The sequence below is a fragment of the Pseudophryne corroboree genome, chromosome 6 (assembly GCF_028390025.1).
Source record: "Pseudophryne corroboree isolate aPseCor3 chromosome 6, aPseCor3.hap2, whole genome shotgun sequence".
Lineage (NCBI taxonomy): Eukaryota > Metazoa > Chordata > Amphibia > Anura > Myobatrachidae > Pseudophryne > Pseudophryne corroboree.
In genome coordinates, this window is record NC_086449.1 from 164,792,450 (window position 1) to 164,810,437 (window position 17,988).

Genomic DNA, 17,988 nt, shown 5'->3' on the forward strand with positions numbered 1-17,988 from the left:
ACTTACTCTGCCACTGCGATCAGTTCAGTCAGTTTCGTTCCTAGTTTGACGTCACAAACACACCCAGCGTTCGCCCAGACACTCCCCCGTTTCTCCAGCCACTCCCGCGTTTTTCCCAGAAACGGCAGCGTTTTTCCGCACACACCCATAAAACGGCCAGTTTCCGCCCAGAAACACCCACTTCCTGTCAATCACACTCCGATCACCAGAACGATGAAAAATCCTCGTTATGCCATGAGTAAAATACCTAACTTTTGTGTAAAATAACGAAGCGCATGCGCTCTGCGAACCTTGAGCATGCGCAGTAAGCGACTAATCGCAATATAGCGAAACTCGGCAACGAGCGAACAACTCGGAATGAGGGCCCATGTGCACTGCAGGGGGGGCAGATGTAACATGTGCAGAGTGAGTTAGATTTGGGTGGGTTATTTTGTTTCTGTGCAGGGTAAATACTGGCTGCTTTATTTTTACACTGCAATTTAGATTTCAGTTTGAAAACACCCCACCCAAATCTAACTCTCTCTGCACATGTTATATCTGTCCCCCCTGCAGTGCACATGGTTTTGCTCAACTGCTAATAAATTTGCTGCTGCGATCAACTCAGAATTAGGCCCATTATCTGTTTAATAGAAACCATCACTTTAGTTGTAAGTACTGTATTTTATACTGCGTTATTAGTGATGATTGGTTGTCTTTTGTCACTGTGCGATACTGAATGAACATAGGACCCAATTCATGTTTGTACGCAGTTGCAATTGTGATTATCTAGGGCTAGGCTATGGAGCTGCTAATGTTAGCAAGTGAAGCTGAAATGAAAAGAGATGCCCACCTGGAGCCATTGCAAACTCATTTGTAATTGCATACACATTCGCAGCCTATACGCAAAAATGAGGTACATTGAGGCTATGGGTTGGTCTATGGCTGCGCAGACACGGCAGTAGCGAAGCAAGTACCATGTTTTTGCATGTACGAGCTCGCAGCTGATGGCAGATACAATTCCTGAATTTCAGGGAGTTTCCTACAGGTCCGCCAGTTTGGTTTCTTAACAAAACAATCCAAATCTGAGTGTTTTTACAGTGGGGATGTGGGCTGTAAAATCCTTTGTGGCAAGGTCTGAGGAATTGTTCTGATTCTAAATATTTACATACATGTGGTTTAATTTAATTGAGAGGTGTTAAAGTGCACCTGTACATACATAGATGGAGAACAAATCCTTGTGCCAAATATAGATTATACTCATGCTAAGCAGCATTAAGGGGAAGTTCAATTCCTTTTTATACCAGCAGATCAATACTAATAATCTCTGATCAAAATAATGAGCTCTCTGATGCTTGTAAATTGTTAAGCAAATGAGCTGTATCATCCAGCATTGGTAATGCCTAATTACTGTAGATTCCCTTGCATGCGTCTGTAGCCTTTCTCCCACATATAAGCATTGCATGGACACAACTTACTGTATTCAAACAGGATGTGGACCACATGGAACGGGGCCCAGCAGGCCGTGAAGAACAGAACGACAATGACCATCATCATTACAGCTCGCTTTTTTTTCCTGGGTAGAAAAACAAGAGACAAACGCGGATGAAATGAGCACTCACCACAATAACACAAGCACCTCTCCTATGACACTTACTGGATTTTACACGTTGAGCATCTGTTCTATACAATCATAGAGGCAGCACATGCTATGACAACATGAGAGGATCCTCGTGCTAGCTCAAACAACATACAATGCTTGTTTTGTTGTTGTAGATTAGTGTTAAAGAGTAACAAAGCTAAAAAAATACTTATTACTAAACTCCATGTAGGAGGCATCTTGTCATGCTTGTCACCTACGTATTTATTAAGATGTAAAGCATTTGCAGTACTTGCGGACTTCAATGTCTATTATTCTCTAACTGAGGACATAGGTGTGCGCAGGGGGGGTTCCTGGTGCGCACAGGCACCCCCTAATGTCTGGCACCCCGATCTCACATGCCTGATGCAGCGATCGCCAAGCAGGCTGATTACTGTCCCCTCTGCGCTACACCCTGTCAGGACTGCATTACTGACGGGATGTCTGGGTTAATCAAGGGTGCCACTGCCACTGGCTTTCAAACTCCCGGCTCCACCTCCATGTACAAAAACAGCGTGATGTGACGTGAGTACGTCATGCTTCTCGAACGCCCACCCGTCACACCCGCCACATGCCCACCTCTCCTTCTATGCTATACCAACGCCAGCCACTGATGAGGATCAGCATGCAGCCAGCATTCCTCTTAGGAAGACAAATTTAATACTGGCAGGCGATCGGCAGCAGCTTTGACACGTTACTCGTTTTTCCAGCAGCAGCAGTACTAGTCTGCGACTGTCAGTGTCAGTGAGTTTTTGACTTGTAAGTAAGCTGCTGGAGCTTGCCGCGGAAAGAGAGGGGGAGCCAGACCAGGCTGAGGAGGAGCAGTGTAATTGCAGTCAGTGAGTGCCATCAGGGCTGATTGTTTGGTGCACACCACAACATCTGACAATGTATCTGCTTTATTAGGATTGGTACAAGGGTGGATATTTTATATTGCGTTGACCGTCAATAGATGGTACTAGACACACCCCTCCAACGGTGCACCCCCTAATAAAATGTGCTGCGCACGCCTATGACTGAGGATCTGGGGCCTGAGTCACCCGCAGGTCCAAATGCGGTCACATCCAGTGATTTTTCCCATTAGGGCTGAGTGCATACACATCTTAGTGAACATGCGTGCAAATTTTGATTCAGAGTTGTACCCATCTCAGCTGTTTCTATGAGGCCACTAAATGTGCATCTCTGGGTGTGCATTGTGGATGCCAAAGTCAGACACACCTAGCTGCATGTTGGAGGTGTAAGTGCCAATGATAATTATGACGTACTGTATACTCTCAGCAGGCATCTGGAGTTACAGTCACATTATGTGTGACTCAGGCCCGTGGTTCATGAATCCTCTGCTCCTGAACTTCCTGCTTACTGCATGGCTGCAGCGGACACTGCAAGCATGCCAGGTTCTGTGCACTACAGCCCACACTGGGACATGCCCAGGTCTTCAGTAAAAGATGCCGAAGAGCATTAACAAACAGGGCAGTCATCAGGGGGGGACTGTGGGGACTGGTGTCCCGGGCCCTTATAGAGATGAGGGCCCACTCCTGGCTCCTACTGCCAATACCTGGAGAGCTGCACAGGCAGCGCAACAACAACGGGCTGTAACATCACATAGAGGTGGAGCAGTGTGGCAGAACTTTTTTTTGGTGGGGGGGCCCTGGCTTATTTTGTCAGTCCCGGGCCCCACAATTTCTTGTGGCAACCCTGTTTACAAGCCTATATATTATTAATGTTCAACTATTTTAAAGGACCAAAAGGCCATCAACATTTAATACTGAGGAGCCGAACACTGCTATAATCTATTATCTTTGTATGCAATTTAAAGATTGTTTATTTTTCTGTAAAGGGGATCAGTCATCTACACACTGTGGAGGATGTGCAGCTTCCATTTGTCTTCTCTAAAGGCTGAAGGGAATGATTCTGAGTCATACATAAATGGTCACAATTCCTGCAATTGGGGGTCCAATGATCGGACGCATCTAAGTCACTGCACAGCACCCAGCCCTCCACTTGTGAATGAATCCATTTTAGCTAGTATCAGCATTTGCACCTGCCCCATCTCTCATACAGGGGATCAGACTTTTACGACAGATTTCTGTGTACTCTCTGTATATTAGGGCGCAATTTGGAGCAGACTCTGCATGATAATTAGAAGTGGTAATACAATGTATAATGATACACACCAGGCACAAAATTAGGGGTTCTGTCCTCACATGGGGTGAGGCCTTGTGGGAAATAAGATGCCTCCAAGCCACAATCCTGTTTTCATCAAGTTGTGGACATACCCAGCACTCTAGGAGCTCAGCTGCTGAACACGCCCCCAGTACCTCTTTCCCGTGTATAGAGACTGTGTGCATGCGCAAGGCATCTATTAACCACAAATCAGTAGGTAAGAGAGTACCGCCCAACCTCCCCCCACCGTGGGATGGCGGGACAGTGCCCAAAAACGTGAATGTCCAACCAAAATCAGGATGGTTGCGTAACTTGCGTTTTGAAAAATGCCTTGTAGGTTCAGGTGGGATGCACAGGGGGTTTGGTGCGATTCATGGCATCAGGGACACAATGCAACCATTCACCTGAAATTTCATCATGTACCCCCAAACTGACCACTTACAGTGTGGCGGATCCAGGGGTGGGGCATCAGCGCAATCCCCATGTATGACTCCTCACTTGCAGCATAGCCACAGCTGCACATCAAACACTGATCCCCCTTCCCAGATCAACCCCTGCCCACCCCACTGAGGATGCAAGCGCCTCCAGAAGGCTGGACTACTATCTTAGGAGCCTGGGAAATATTCATGGAACACGTGAGTCTCCTGTACATTCTGGGCAAGGGTGGAATAAACCCCTTATTTCCTTAGCAAAAATAAAAACAACCGTCAGCTTTATTTTTATGATGCCGCACATTTCTCCTGACTGTAAATGATACAATTGGCAGTAATACAGTATTTATTATTTATAAATAGTTTTCTCTTGCATGAAATACATTTCTACTCTAGTTATTAATTAAACTGGCCTCTGAAACGGAATCTTTTCATCAGCATTAAGTGATGTAAATAAGCAACAAGCTGTAATGATGAATGTGTGTTCCAGTATTACACTTCACTCCTCTTATTGGTATCCCAAGGTTAAGCAAGTTAAAAGGCAAGAGCTAGTGAAGTGGATTATCTTTCATCATTATATTCCATTTATATATACTGTACAAAATGGCAGCAACTGTATCTTGTATGCTTGTAATGAAATAACCATTGTTGTGCAATACTGTCATTTAAAAAAAGCCACAATTTATTACCAACTTGTGCACAGGTGTGTCCACTTACATCTAGCTTCCCTGCATGTTACACAGCCCGCGTCACTTGGTAGCGTCACGCATCTTTTTTTATGCAATTTTTTCCATTAAAATGCATCTTGTTCGCAAACTAACGTGAATATGACGCACGTTGCTGATTAAAATAATATGCGCCATGCCTGTATTCTGTGTATGACTGCGGCTGTATCTGCATAAATAATTTTACACTACTGCACAGTATTTTCATAGAAAACACATTTCATATGCAGATACAGCCGCAGTCGCACACAGAATATAGGCATGCCGCATATCATTCTAATTAGTAGAGTCTGCTTGTGCGGACACATTTTCTACAAAAAAGATGCACAATGCTAATGGAGTTGCATGGGACCGGTCAACTCACTCACACCAGGCATCTCCCGCTGCATGGCGTATTGCGGCCATATGTATAAGTATACATCTGTAGCCGTCATATATGAAAAAAAGACTCAAATGTAAACCAATTTGTATAATGTTGTTTTTAGTTGGAATAATACCCAATTTTATTTTATGCTGTTTCATTGATGTATTTAATTTAGATTATATATTTTTTTGCCACTTAGAAGACAAAAGATGAGATTCTAATAATAGTTCACCCCTCACCTTACTGCTGCCTAGGTATTATTTCTGGCAGGCAGAGAAGCATAAATCACAATTTGTATTTGTCTTTGTAGTGTTTCTGCCAGCATCTCCAAAATGCCTCCACACCAGTAGTGCATGTACTGTGTGAATAGGAGAGCCCTAAATCTGGTAGGAACAGTGGGTATTACCAGTGGTAGCCATCAATGATGCTGTCCTGAGATGGCTTCTCCATGCAAGGCATGGGGAAGCTACAGTAGATGCCATGTATTTAACCATATCTCCCAAAATGTGAATATCTGAACATGGGACTCCTTGCAGCCTCTCCCAGCACAATGTGAATGATGCAACAGCCACAGCTCTATGGTTCCAGACTGTGCACTATGATCAGGTTCCAGACTGTGCACTTACGCATATAATACAAGTGCACAGTCTGGAACCTGATCCCAAGAGGAAGGTGTGGGCCCTTAGGCAGTGAGGCCTACTGGGGGTTTCCCTTGTACCCTTGTGGGCCAGTTTGACCCTCGCTGCACACTCTCAGGAACCGGGAATATGGTAAGCTCTTGACTGTGGGTAGAGGATGCAAGCTATCATGTCTGAGAATAGTATTGCGATCTGTGGGCTTGGTGTATATCCAAGAAGTGAATATCAGTATAACTAGAAGACTTTGGGGTCTATTTACTCAGCCTTGAATGGAGATAAAGTGGATGGAGGAAAAGTCCCAGCCAATCAGCAGCTACCTGCCATGTCACAGGCTGTGTTTGAAAAATGACAGTTGAGCTGGATGGTTGGCACTTAAGGCCCGTACACACTGGTCGATGTATAGGCCGTTCTCTTGAACGGCCGATACATCGCGGGACCGTCGGCCAGTGTGTACGGGCGATACGTCTGTGAACTCCGTCGTTCACAGACGTATCGCGTCGGCCGTGCAGCACAGCCGACAGCCAATATATCTAACGATATATTGGCCCGTCGCTGTGTGTGTACGGGGCGGTCGTCCGACCGCTTGTACACATGCTGCGGCGGCCGGCGGTGATTGACAGGTGAACTGGGCGGGCGCGAGCGCCCGCCCGCCCAGTTCATGACGTCAGTCTCCCGACGGATCGGGCTGTGTGTATGCACAGCACACTGCCCGATCCGTACATAGATATATCTGCAGATCAATTGATCTGCAGATATATCTAATAGTGTGTACCCACCTTTACTCTCTGTACACGTTATCTCCATCCAAGGTTTAGTAAATAGAACCCATTGTCAATTATATAGGAGGGATGCAGTTAATATTCCGATGGACGGGATCTCGGCGCTTGAAATAGCAACGCCGGAATCTCAAAGGATGCCATAAACCCGGCGTCTAAATCCTGACGGACCCCGGATGCTGGCGTCAAAATACAGACAGACAAAATTATGATCGTTCTTGCAGCATTCTGCCGCAGGGGGTGGAGGGGTTAGGTTTAGGCACTGGAAGGGAGGTTAGGGTTAGGGAACAGGTACAGGAAGGGTATGTTTAGGCAGCAGGGAGGGAAGGTTAGGGATAGGCACTTAGAAAGGGAGGTTAGGGTTAGGCAGCAGTAAATGGAGGATTAGTGTTAGGCACCACCAGGGAGGGTTAGATTTAGCACCCACCCGGGAGGGTTAGGTTAGGGAACGGGGGAGGGTTAGGCTTAGCACCCACCCGGGAGGGTTAGGTTAGGGAACGGGGGAGGGTTAGGGTACTTACTGGGGGGGCTGTCGGGATTCTGATGGTCGGGATGCCGCTGTCGGTATTCTGACTGCCAGCATCCCGTCCATAAGAATATCATACTGAATCCACATAGGAGTGTTGGAAGCATTATGTTTATCAATCACCTTCTCCCATGCAATCATATTTCCTGACCAAAAAATGATTAAATCATCAATTTAGCAAAAATCCAGCTTGATGTTATCAGACACCTGCATTCCTCATCCCACATAAAACTATACGCAAATGACTGCGATACAGATGAGCACACATCACACAGCCCATCATTTCCCGAAAAAACTTTCTCTCAAAAGAAAATAATTATGGCTCAAAGTAAATTCTAGCAGGGTTAGAAGAATGTACCATTATAGTAGGGGTTATTTACAATCAAATTCTTAACCACTCGAAGCTCTGATTGATGTGGTATACATGTGTATGAACTAGTCACGCCACCTGTAGTAAGTACAGTGTTGTCCAATATAGTTTCAATATCCAATATTTCAATAACATAATCTCTGAGATGTGTAAATGTATTCTATATGCATGGTTGTACATGCAAAATACATATGATTTACCAGTGGACAGGATGCTGCCCATCAATATCCCGACAGCGGCATTCCATTCGCCAGAATGCTGGCAGTGGGGTGAGCGCTAACAGTCCCCTTGCGGGCTCACTGTGCTCGCCATGCTGTGGGCTCGGTGGCTCACTGCGCTTGCCACAGGATCTCTTCCCACTCTATGAGTGTCGTGGACACCCACAAGTGGGATTATCCCTGGTGCGCCCGGGTTCCGGCTGTTGGTATTGTCGGCTGTCAGGATTTCGGCGTTGGTATCCTTTATGCCAGGACCCCGACAGCCGGCATTTTAACTTCGGGGGCAATTTAGTTTTGATTGTGGCAGCAAATTTGTTAGCAGATGGGCAAACCATGTGCACTGCGGGGGGGGGGGGGATATAACATGTGCAAAGAGAGTTAGATTTGGGTGGATTATATTGTTTCTGTGCAGGGTAAATACTGGCTGATTTATTTTTACACTGCAATTTAGATTTCAGTTTGATCACACCCCACCCAAATCTAACTCTCTCTGCACATGTTATATCTGCCCCCCCTGCAGTGCACATGGTTTTGCCCATCTGCTAACAAATTTGCTGCTACGATCAGGTCTGAATTAGGGCCTTCATCCCATAGATAAGCGGCTAGAAAAATAGCAGTATGCTCACACAGAGACCCCCTGGCAGAAATAATAGGTCTGCCAGGAGGTCTCTGCGTGTCCTTGTGGTTCTGGGGAATGGTGTAGAACAACATCACTATTGGAAAATCACTCACCAAGTTTCTACATATCTCATCCCCAATTATACTAGCACTCAGCTTGATGCACTAAAGTATCTAATTCCTTCTTATAGGAGACAGTAGGATCACTAGTTAAACTAGTTAAGATTAAGGTTCTGATGGGCCTGGAGCTGAAATTTATAAAGGGCCTACTGTGCGCCGCTGCAGGGAGTGAGACCAGCATAGTGGGGGTGTGGTCTGTGCCGTGGGGTGTGGCTTTTTCCAAAATGTTATTTAAGTTTAAGTGTTCATTGCAGCTTAAATGTATCAGTCTTACAAAGGAACTCATGTATGACAACCCTTGCTTAATACTTTACTCTCGATCGATGTCAAAAGGGTTGAAGATGGATTAACTGCCATATTTATTAACAATATTTTTTACTAAAATAATGTGACACAGGGTGTTTTTACAACCTTTTCACATTAGTATCACTTGAATGTATTAAAGGGCCTTTGGAGAAGTTTTTGTGAAAAACTACTCCATACCCTTTAATTCTAATTTTTTTCTTGTAACCAGATCACATTTCCCTTACATATAATGAGAAATGCGATATGGCAGAATTTACTATAAAAAATGGTAAAAAAGTACCATAGTGAGCCCTGTGATAATGGTGTAATCATAGGACTCACTGTGAATCCTGTACCCTGCACAGCTTTCTCTACCCCTTCGACCAATTCTACAATGATCACTGAGTCTCTTTTGTTTTTGAGTTTGAATTTGAAGTCTATTAATCCTATAGGTGTTGTCAATAAGCTGTAGTAAAGCAATATGGTTATATAAAGCTCAGAGATTTCATCAATGTTTCATAAATCATATACTTGTCTCAAGACTTTCACAGAAACAAGACTCACCTAATACATGGAACAATCATACTTATGTGCAATCATGTCTGGAAGATATCATCAAGTGTAGCATCTTGAAAGTCATGTTTACGACAAAGTTCTAATAGAATGCTCAGTAATCATTTCAAAAGAGATTGAAATAAAGCTATACATGGAATTGTGGTCCCCGTGGAAATAAAAAAAGAGCCACTACTAGTATACAGTACATCTAAATGGTAATCTGTAATTTGATGGGGGACAGATGTTTTCAGATCACATGATAAAAATATAAACATATGCCAGATGTTACACCTAGGGAGAACATACATCTATTACTATAAATATGATCCTTTAGGCTGTTTTATTCATTTAGGCAGTGTAGTTTATGTCCGTTTCCATGACACAGCACAGCTCTGTGCTGATCCGAGCATTGCATCCAATTATATCTACAATGGATGTAATTTAATTCTCAGAGCATGGTTTTGACCAATCTAATGGAAATGAATAACAGCCTGGATAATGTAAGGATTTTGCGGGCAGGCTTAGAAAGGAATCAGAAATATAAAGCAATATACTTAGTAAAAGTTGCAGGAAGAATCATACAAGTAAATAATGTAAAATAATATGACGGTAGATAAACTCATTAAAAGTTTTCTGGTTAGTTGCACAGAAGAGTTGCAGTTACATATCCACATTATAACTCATAATAAAACTGTCAATTATATATCAGGTGCTAGAAAGGGGAGGGGTCACAAACAAACAGCAGACAGAGAGGGGGGCTGCTTTAGTGTGCTGGGGGTGATACAAGGGGGATGGGGAAAGCATCCCCCTCTCTGTCTGCTGTTTGTTTGTGACCCTTCCCCCTTTCTAGCACCTGATATAAAATTATATCCAGGAATGATTGGGCAGCTGCCACTGTTTGTCTGCATGCGTGAGAAGGCATTGAATGGGAGCAGCATTTTGAAGGTATGCTGTTCCTTGTAGTGCTAATGGGAGATCCTGGGGGTGACTCCCAGGTAAGCTGGCCCTCTGTCTGGATGCATTTTAGTATGAGCCTTTATCATGAGGCCTTACTGTACACAAATCACATGGCCCTATGCGGGCACTTGCATTATGTAGTGGTAGGTATCGGAGAAGCCTTGACGCGGCTCAGCAGCTAGACATGTCTTTGCAAATGCATTGCAACCAATTTCTCTGAAATTCTATTACCAGATAGGTTCAGATCTGGGTACAAATCAATTCTAGTGTGCTGGGGGGATACCATGGGGGGGAAAGCTAACCCCCCCCCCCCCCCCCCCCCCCCTGTCTGCTGATTGTACACATTGGGCCTGATTCAGGTTTTTTAGCAAATCAAAAAAGCACACAAATGGTCAAACCCATTCTGCAATGGGAATGGGGGGGGGGGGGGGGGGGGGGGGGAGATGTAACATGTGCAGAGAGAGTTAGATTTGGGTGGGGTGTGTACAAACTGAAATCTAAATTGTAGTGTAAATATAAAGCAGTCATTGTTCACCTTGCACAAACACAATATAACCCACACAAATCTAAATTTATCTGCTCGTTACATCCGCCCCACCTGCAGTGCAAGATGGTTTTGCACAATTGTGTGCTTTTTTGCTTTGATGACAAATCTGAATCAGGCCCATTGTTCATTGTGTAAGCTCAAATGACAGAGATCTGTGCAGATTTTACAGGGCCATAATCTTTCTATCCAATTGGAAAAAACAATTGTACAGTGAGTATACATAGATATCTGAGGTCTTCCTCGATAGGAGAAATTTGCATCTTAAGCAAAAATTATACACTGTGTACCCACCTTTAAGCTGGGTACACACTTGTCCAATTCTTATCCAATCCAACCATTGACCTGTCAGTTGGTTGGACATTGGTAAAGATTTTTAAAACTACTGAAAGATCAGGAGACCAGATCGCCAATCACCAGACCAATTTAGACGTGTACTGTGCACGATATTGAGAATCAACATATAAAGTCCCCCATACACTAGCAATGTATTGGTGCAATCCCTCGACACCTAGATGGTCGCACCAGGGGATCGAGGATTTTAAACGTGTTTTAAAAAACCTGATCTGCCGATCCCAGCAGGGATCTCGGAATTGGGCATTTTCAACATGCTTAATTTCCCTGATCCTCTAATGCACAGGTTCTCAAACTCAGTCCTCAGGACCCCACACAGTGCATGTTTTGCAGGTCTCCTCACAGAATCACAAGTTAAATAATTAGCTCCACCTGTGGACCATTTAAAATGTGTCTGTGAGTAATTAATGCACCTGCTGGGTTACCTGCAAAACATGCACCGTGTGGGGTCCTGAGGACCGAGTTTGAGAACCCCTGCTCTAATGGAATGGCGACCATTGCTTGACGCCGATCAGCACATACGGTCGGCTGATCAGTGGTGCCGACAGATCAGGGGATCGCCGTTGCAGATGTGTGCGGGCAGAAGACAATAATTGATGGATTTAAATAAAAGAAGGATGATAGTATTGAGAAAAAAAGCATACTGTACATTTAACAATATAAAGGGCAATGAATGTGAGGGAATTCACAAATAAGATGTGGAAGGCCAGGGACAACAGGGAGATGGATGTATTAGAGATTGAGCGTCTACGGGAAATGGAAGCAAGTGAGACAGAGAACCCTAGCTAATAGTAGTGATGAGGTTATGTATGAGCCATTATACAGTACCTGGTGATCTTTGCCATCTCATTACGACTCAAAGTATTCAACACTGAGCAATCCCCAATGCGTTTTTTAATCCACAGCTCATACCCGATACGGGTGTAGAGGAGCAGCATGGCAGCAAGGGGTACTAGGAACAGGGCCACAAGAATGAATATGGCATAGGCCCTGCGCAGACTGGCATCGCTCCAGGACTCAAGGCAACACACGTGGTACAAGTTGTAGAGCAAGTCATATTTCACCTGTAAGAAAAAGTTCTGTGTTACCAAGTCTGTAGCAAAATGAATACAAGTGATGAAAGAAATGTGTGGCCTAATAAGGAGTATTTTCAATTGATCACAGGCCTTGGTTGATGATAGTACCATACACTGGTGATACTGGTGAGGTCCTGAGGATAAAGTAGCCTGTTTCTTACCTCTAATGTCTGCACATGCAGCATTGGGGAGCCAACAACAATAGCAATAGTCCACACAAACCCTGCAAGATAGAAAAAAGTGGTCAACAACACAAATTCCTTCTACACAAGAAAACAGAGGACGCCATTTACTGCATAGTCTGCTTTCCTGACTTTAGCGGAATAATAAGTAAGGACATGAACTATCACTATCATCAGTATATTTACTGACACTCAAAACAAGAAGCAACATTTGAATCTAAGAGGAGACAGATAGTTGATGTCAGGAAAAATTGTCTCCTCCCTGACACCGCAATGAGACACAAAATGGAGACAAGTTATGAAATTGGCCACCCACTAGATGTAACTAAGTTGTCTAAGCTGCGATGGAACTTGTTAGTGGTGGGCCCACATGCAAAAGTAAACTTTGGGCCCCCCTCCTCCACCCAGCCCAAAGGACATGACAGTGGGTGATGGGGAGAGGTAGAGGGTGTTGGGGAGGCTGTAGGTGACAGGTGTAGAATCCTGAGCGCTATGGAGAAAGATGTATGTTGGTTAGGGCAGGAATACAGTGGCACATCACTCTATGGGGTAAATTTACTAAGGATCATGTTTGGTCTGAGGTTAAACATACTAGGCATTGCTGGGACACGTGTGAGTTTTTCAAGATCAAACATTCAAATTTACTAAGACTCGTGTTTGACAGAATCATGTTTTCTGGTTGTCCGTGCAATCACATTTAGTCGTGTTTAATAGTGTGCAAGTTTAATAGTGTTTGTGCCCAAATTCTAAAGTCCTGCCTGTGAGCAGCGTGTTTTGCAGAAGCCTACTGTACACAGATTACTGTGTGATCTGTACAATGCTTCTGTGTGTCTAAAAGCAAAGAAAGAGTTAAAAATCAGAAAAACAATAGTGTGGGGTTGTCCCCCAGCTCCAGACTCTTTGGCCCTGTGCTGGCATAACCAGCACAGGGCCATAGAGTCAGCCCTGGTCCTAAGATATGGGCCCCCAGTATTTTAAACACCCTGGCTCCACTAGCAAGGGGGTAATGCCGTAGGCAGGGGACACACTTGACAGGGTCATCCCGCCCATAACATTATTCAACTAGATGACAAACAATACAGAGAGCTTAATGGAGACCATCATACAGTCAAAACTGAAGCCCTGATCAAACATTTTGACGACCCCTGACTTTCCAAATTCAAAGGCGAGGACTGACGATATGATAAAAGCTGCACATTTATGGTAATTAAATCAATATTAGAGCATGCCCATTAAAGGTTTGTCTAGTCAATAACAACCAATTATAATATGTCAATCAGGGAACATCCTTACCCAGCATCTTGTAGGCTCTCCTATTTGTGTACTGCCTCTTCATTTTCAGTGGGTGGACAATTCCCTGGTATCTCTCCACTGCAATGCATGTCATAGTTAATGTACTGGCCACCACTGCTGTTGTCTGAATAAAAGGAACCATCTTACAGACAAATGGCCCTTGGAGGAAATAAAATTAAAATGATTAGCTATGCTGCTTTATAATATTTTGCATATCAAAATTACTATTGTGCATTTATATAACGCCAGCATTTTTACACAGCAGTGTACAGAGGACATTTGTCATTCACATCAGTCCATGCACCATTAGCACTTGTAGACTAAGGGGGTCATTCCGAGTTGATCGCTTGCTGCCATTTTTCGTAGCGCAGCGAACAGGTTACTACTGTGCATGCGTATGCACCGCAATGCGCAGGCGCGTCATACTGGTACAAAGCGGATCGTTGCTGGGCGATGGATTTAATGAAAAATCCATTCACACAGCCGATTGCAAGGAGATTGACAGGAAGCGGGTGTTTGTGGGTGGCAACTGACCATTTTCAGGGAGTGTTTGGAAAAAATGCAGGCGTGTCCAAGCGTTTGCAGGGCGGGTGTCTGACGTCAATTCCGGGACCAAAAAGACTGAAGTGATCGTAAGGGCTGAGTAAGTCCAGAGCAACTCGGAAACTGCAAAAACTTTTTCGTCCCGCTCGGCTGCACAGGCGTTCGCACACTTGCAAAGTGAAAATACACTCCCCCGTGGGCGGCGACTATGCGTTTGCACGGCTGCTAAAAGTAGCTAGCGAGCGATCAACTCGGAATGACCCCATAATAGACAAGCCCACACACACTAGAATTAATTTTGTCAGAATCCAATTAAGCTGACAGTATGTTTAATGTAGTGTTGTCGAAAATCCACACGGAGAGAACATGCAACCTCCAAACAGGTGGACTCCAGTGTTGTGAGGCTGCAGTGTTAACCAGTGTGCAACTGTGCTGCTCATAGTATAGACATGTCTCTGTACATGTGCATATCCTTATCCAATAGCCCATCAGAGCTAGCTCCTTTACTATATGTATCATGCTTGGGGGAGGTTGATCAAACTTTGGAGAGAGATAAATTGTCAACGAATCAGCTCCTGTCAGTTTTCAAAAACGGGTTACGGTGATTAGGTCGACAACACTTAGGTCGACAGTCATTAGATCAACCACTATTGGTCGACATGCATTAGGTTGACATGGTCAATATGCCGACATGTACTAAGTTGACATGGAAAAAGGTCGACATGAGATTTTCAGATTTATTTTAAATTTATTGAACTTTTTCATACTTTATGATCCACGTAGACTACAATTGGGAACGGTAACCTGTGCCGAGCACAGCGAGGCACCTGGCCCGAAGCATGGCAAGCGAAGCGAGTCATGAGAGTGGACACGGTACACTAATTGGGGTTTCCCGTCACTTTCCAAAGAAAACAACACCAAAAACAGTAAAAAAAACAAATTGCGACCTAGTACACATCGACCTATTGACCATGTTGACCTACTGCATGTTGACCAATAGTGGTCGACCTAATGACCCATAGCCTTCAAAAACAGCCATTATAAGTAGATTGGCTGGTACTTTATTACTGTCCACTATATCTCTCTACAAGGTTTGATACATCTTGCTATTTCTCCACATACATTATATATATATTAATATAATTAATGTTCATAGATGGTAAAACTTTTGCGCCTTCGGTGGTTTTTACAGCTGAATAAATTCTTATATGCGTACCAGATTTCCATGAAATATTTGCCTGTAGTAAGGTCTTTCTTGGAGATTCTTCCTCTATACCTTGTAGCAGTGTAGGTGTACTCATCAGATGCAGTATTATGCACAGAGGGAGTCCCGAGTACTATCATATTCATTAAAAGTAATATTTCTTGGAAATCTGGTACGCATATAAGAATTTATTCAGCTGTAAAAAGCACCGAAGGCGCAAAAGTGTTACCATCTATGAACATTCATTTTTTTGCACTTACAGAAATATAAGTCACTTGAAAACTTTTTTGCTGCCACTCTATTTGGGGTGTAATAATACAGAAAGACTTTCTAAGGAATCTTTTAATTTTATTGTTATCCTTTTTGGTATATATTTAGTATACACTTTGAATTATTGGTGTTTTCAGATCACATATTGAATAATATTGGTAGTAGCGCTTTTTTCACCTCTCTTATATATATATATATATATATATATATATATATATATATAAGTCTCAGAAGAGCTGGCACTCACCCCAACTGTACGGCTCCGGTGCCTTCTGGAATGATAAGTACAAGGCAAAATGGAAACATGCAGCGGCACTCAGAGACTGATCCCAGTAAGTAAAGTGCAAAAGTAGATTTTTAATCCATGAAAAGCAGGAACAAAACAAAATAAGGTGACCAACGTTTCGGGGCGCTAACGCCCCTTTGTCAAGGTGATACAAGTGTACATAACAACAACAAACCTTTAAATATGCAAGGAAGACCCGCGAACGGGACACACGCCAACGGAAGGAGGGTGAGAACGGAATCCGTTCTGTGCACTTCCGGGTGCAGTGACGTCAGCACGCCCGCACGTCGCAGTCCGTCAGTTCCTGGAAACCCGGAGCTTGCACGGTCGCCTAGGAGACCGGCGCTGGGTGGTAACCATAAGACGGATAGACGTAGGTATGGCTGACGGAAGAAAAAATGTGCAAAAAATGTGTATAATCGGCTGTATGAAAATACTTGGAAAATAAAAATAAAAACAGTGCACAATTAAAAAACACTTGTTATAACATACATTGGATATGAAGCACCTGAAAATAGTATAATAACTTGGGTAATTGAGATAAGAGAATATATAGAGCAAGAGAATGTATTGCTGAATGCATTGTAAAAAAGGGGTAATAGGGAAGCATCCTTTAACCATATAGCATATATCAAATCGAATAGACAGTTTTAGCGGAAAAAATAATTAAATATAAACGAATTAATATCTATTTGATATACATGAATAATAATGAAGCATGCATGCTGGCAACCGCTTAAATTTGAAACACACTCCAGGCAATCTTGTCATTAAGACCTTTGGGTCTGATGGTATCGAGTGAATAAATCCATCTAGCCTCGAGACGTAGGAGCTGACCCCCACGATCACCTCCGCGTATGGATTTAGGGATGTGATCGATGATCTGTAGGTTCAGATCCTGAAGTGAGTGTTGAAATTCAGCATAGTGTTTCGCAACTGGCTGATCAGAAGACTTTCCTGCAATTGCATACTTGATGGCAGATCTATGCATGGCAAAACGTTCTCGGGCAGTACGCACGGTCTTGCCCACGTACTGTAACTTGCAGGGGCATGTGATTAAATACACAATATGAGTAGTGGTACATGTAACAACATGCCTGATGTTAAATGCTTTGCCTGTAGAAGTAGATATAAAGGATGGCCCTGGTTGTATATTGGCACATGTTTTACACCCAAGGCACCTGTAACATCCTGGAGGTTTGGTCAGGAAGTTAGCAGTTGGTTGTTCCCCAAAGCCTGTTATATCTGAATGTACCACGTAATCTTTAATGCTTCTATTTTTCTTGAAGCATGTAAGAGGTCTTTTTTTCTTGAAGACGGGTAACTTCTTATCAGTAGATATTATTGGCCACATGGCACTGAAAAAAGGTTTACCCAGGTCTCAATTGATAAGGGCCGCAAGAATCACCAGCGATCCATCCAAATTAGATCAGGCTCTTTCCACCGTTGTGAACCGCTTTGCAGTCAGAGGATATGATGTAAGCGAACTTTCCAAGCACAAGTTAGAAGTTGCAGCCATTCCGCGACAAGAGTTGTTACAACAAAAACCCAAGAAACAAGAAGAATTGGTACCACTAGTCACCAAATACACCACCGCCAGCCCTGTGGTACCTCGAGCCCTGAAAGCCATGTGGCCAATAATATCTACTGATAAGAAGTTACTTTGATAAAGCTGCAGTGCCTTGCAGTGAAACGCGTCAGGAGGCTTGCCAGGCCACTATTCCCTGCCAATTCAGCTGCCTTGGTGTGTCCGAACCAGGACTGGGACACTGAACCTACAAAGAACCAATTTATCTGGAACACCACTCATCCTTTCATAACAGGAGGATACCGCAATGCAGTGAGGATCCCCCAATACCCTCGCTTGGGTCTGAG

The 17,988-nt window shown here is 43.7% G+C and overlaps 1 protein-coding gene and 1 long non-coding RNA gene across 2 annotated transcripts in view; one reads left to right on the forward strand and one right to left on the reverse strand.

The window, feature by feature from the left end:
• Positions 1–17,988, reverse strand: part of LOC134936813 (pyroglutamylated RF-amide peptide receptor-like) — a 304,639-nt gene that overhangs the window by 36,809 nt on the left and 249,842 nt on the right. The window contains exons 2-5 of the mRNA XM_063932082.1: positions 13,811–13,969; positions 12,497–12,558; positions 12,088–12,323; positions 1,455–1,552 (exon numbers count right to left, since the gene is read on the reverse strand). Of these exons, the coding sequence (XP_063788152.1) occupies positions 1,455–1,552; positions 12,088–12,323; positions 12,497–12,558; positions 13,811–13,969 (555 nt within the window). The remainder of the gene's footprint in view (positions 1–1,454; positions 1,553–12,087; positions 12,324–12,496; positions 12,559–13,810; positions 13,970–17,988) is intronic.
• LOC134936816 (uncharacterized) lies at positions 5,951–12,385 on the forward strand. Its single transcript, XR_010180555.1, has 2 exons — positions 5,951–6,068; positions 12,165–12,385. It is a non-coding gene; the product is annotated as an uncharacterized LOC134936816 (long non-coding RNA).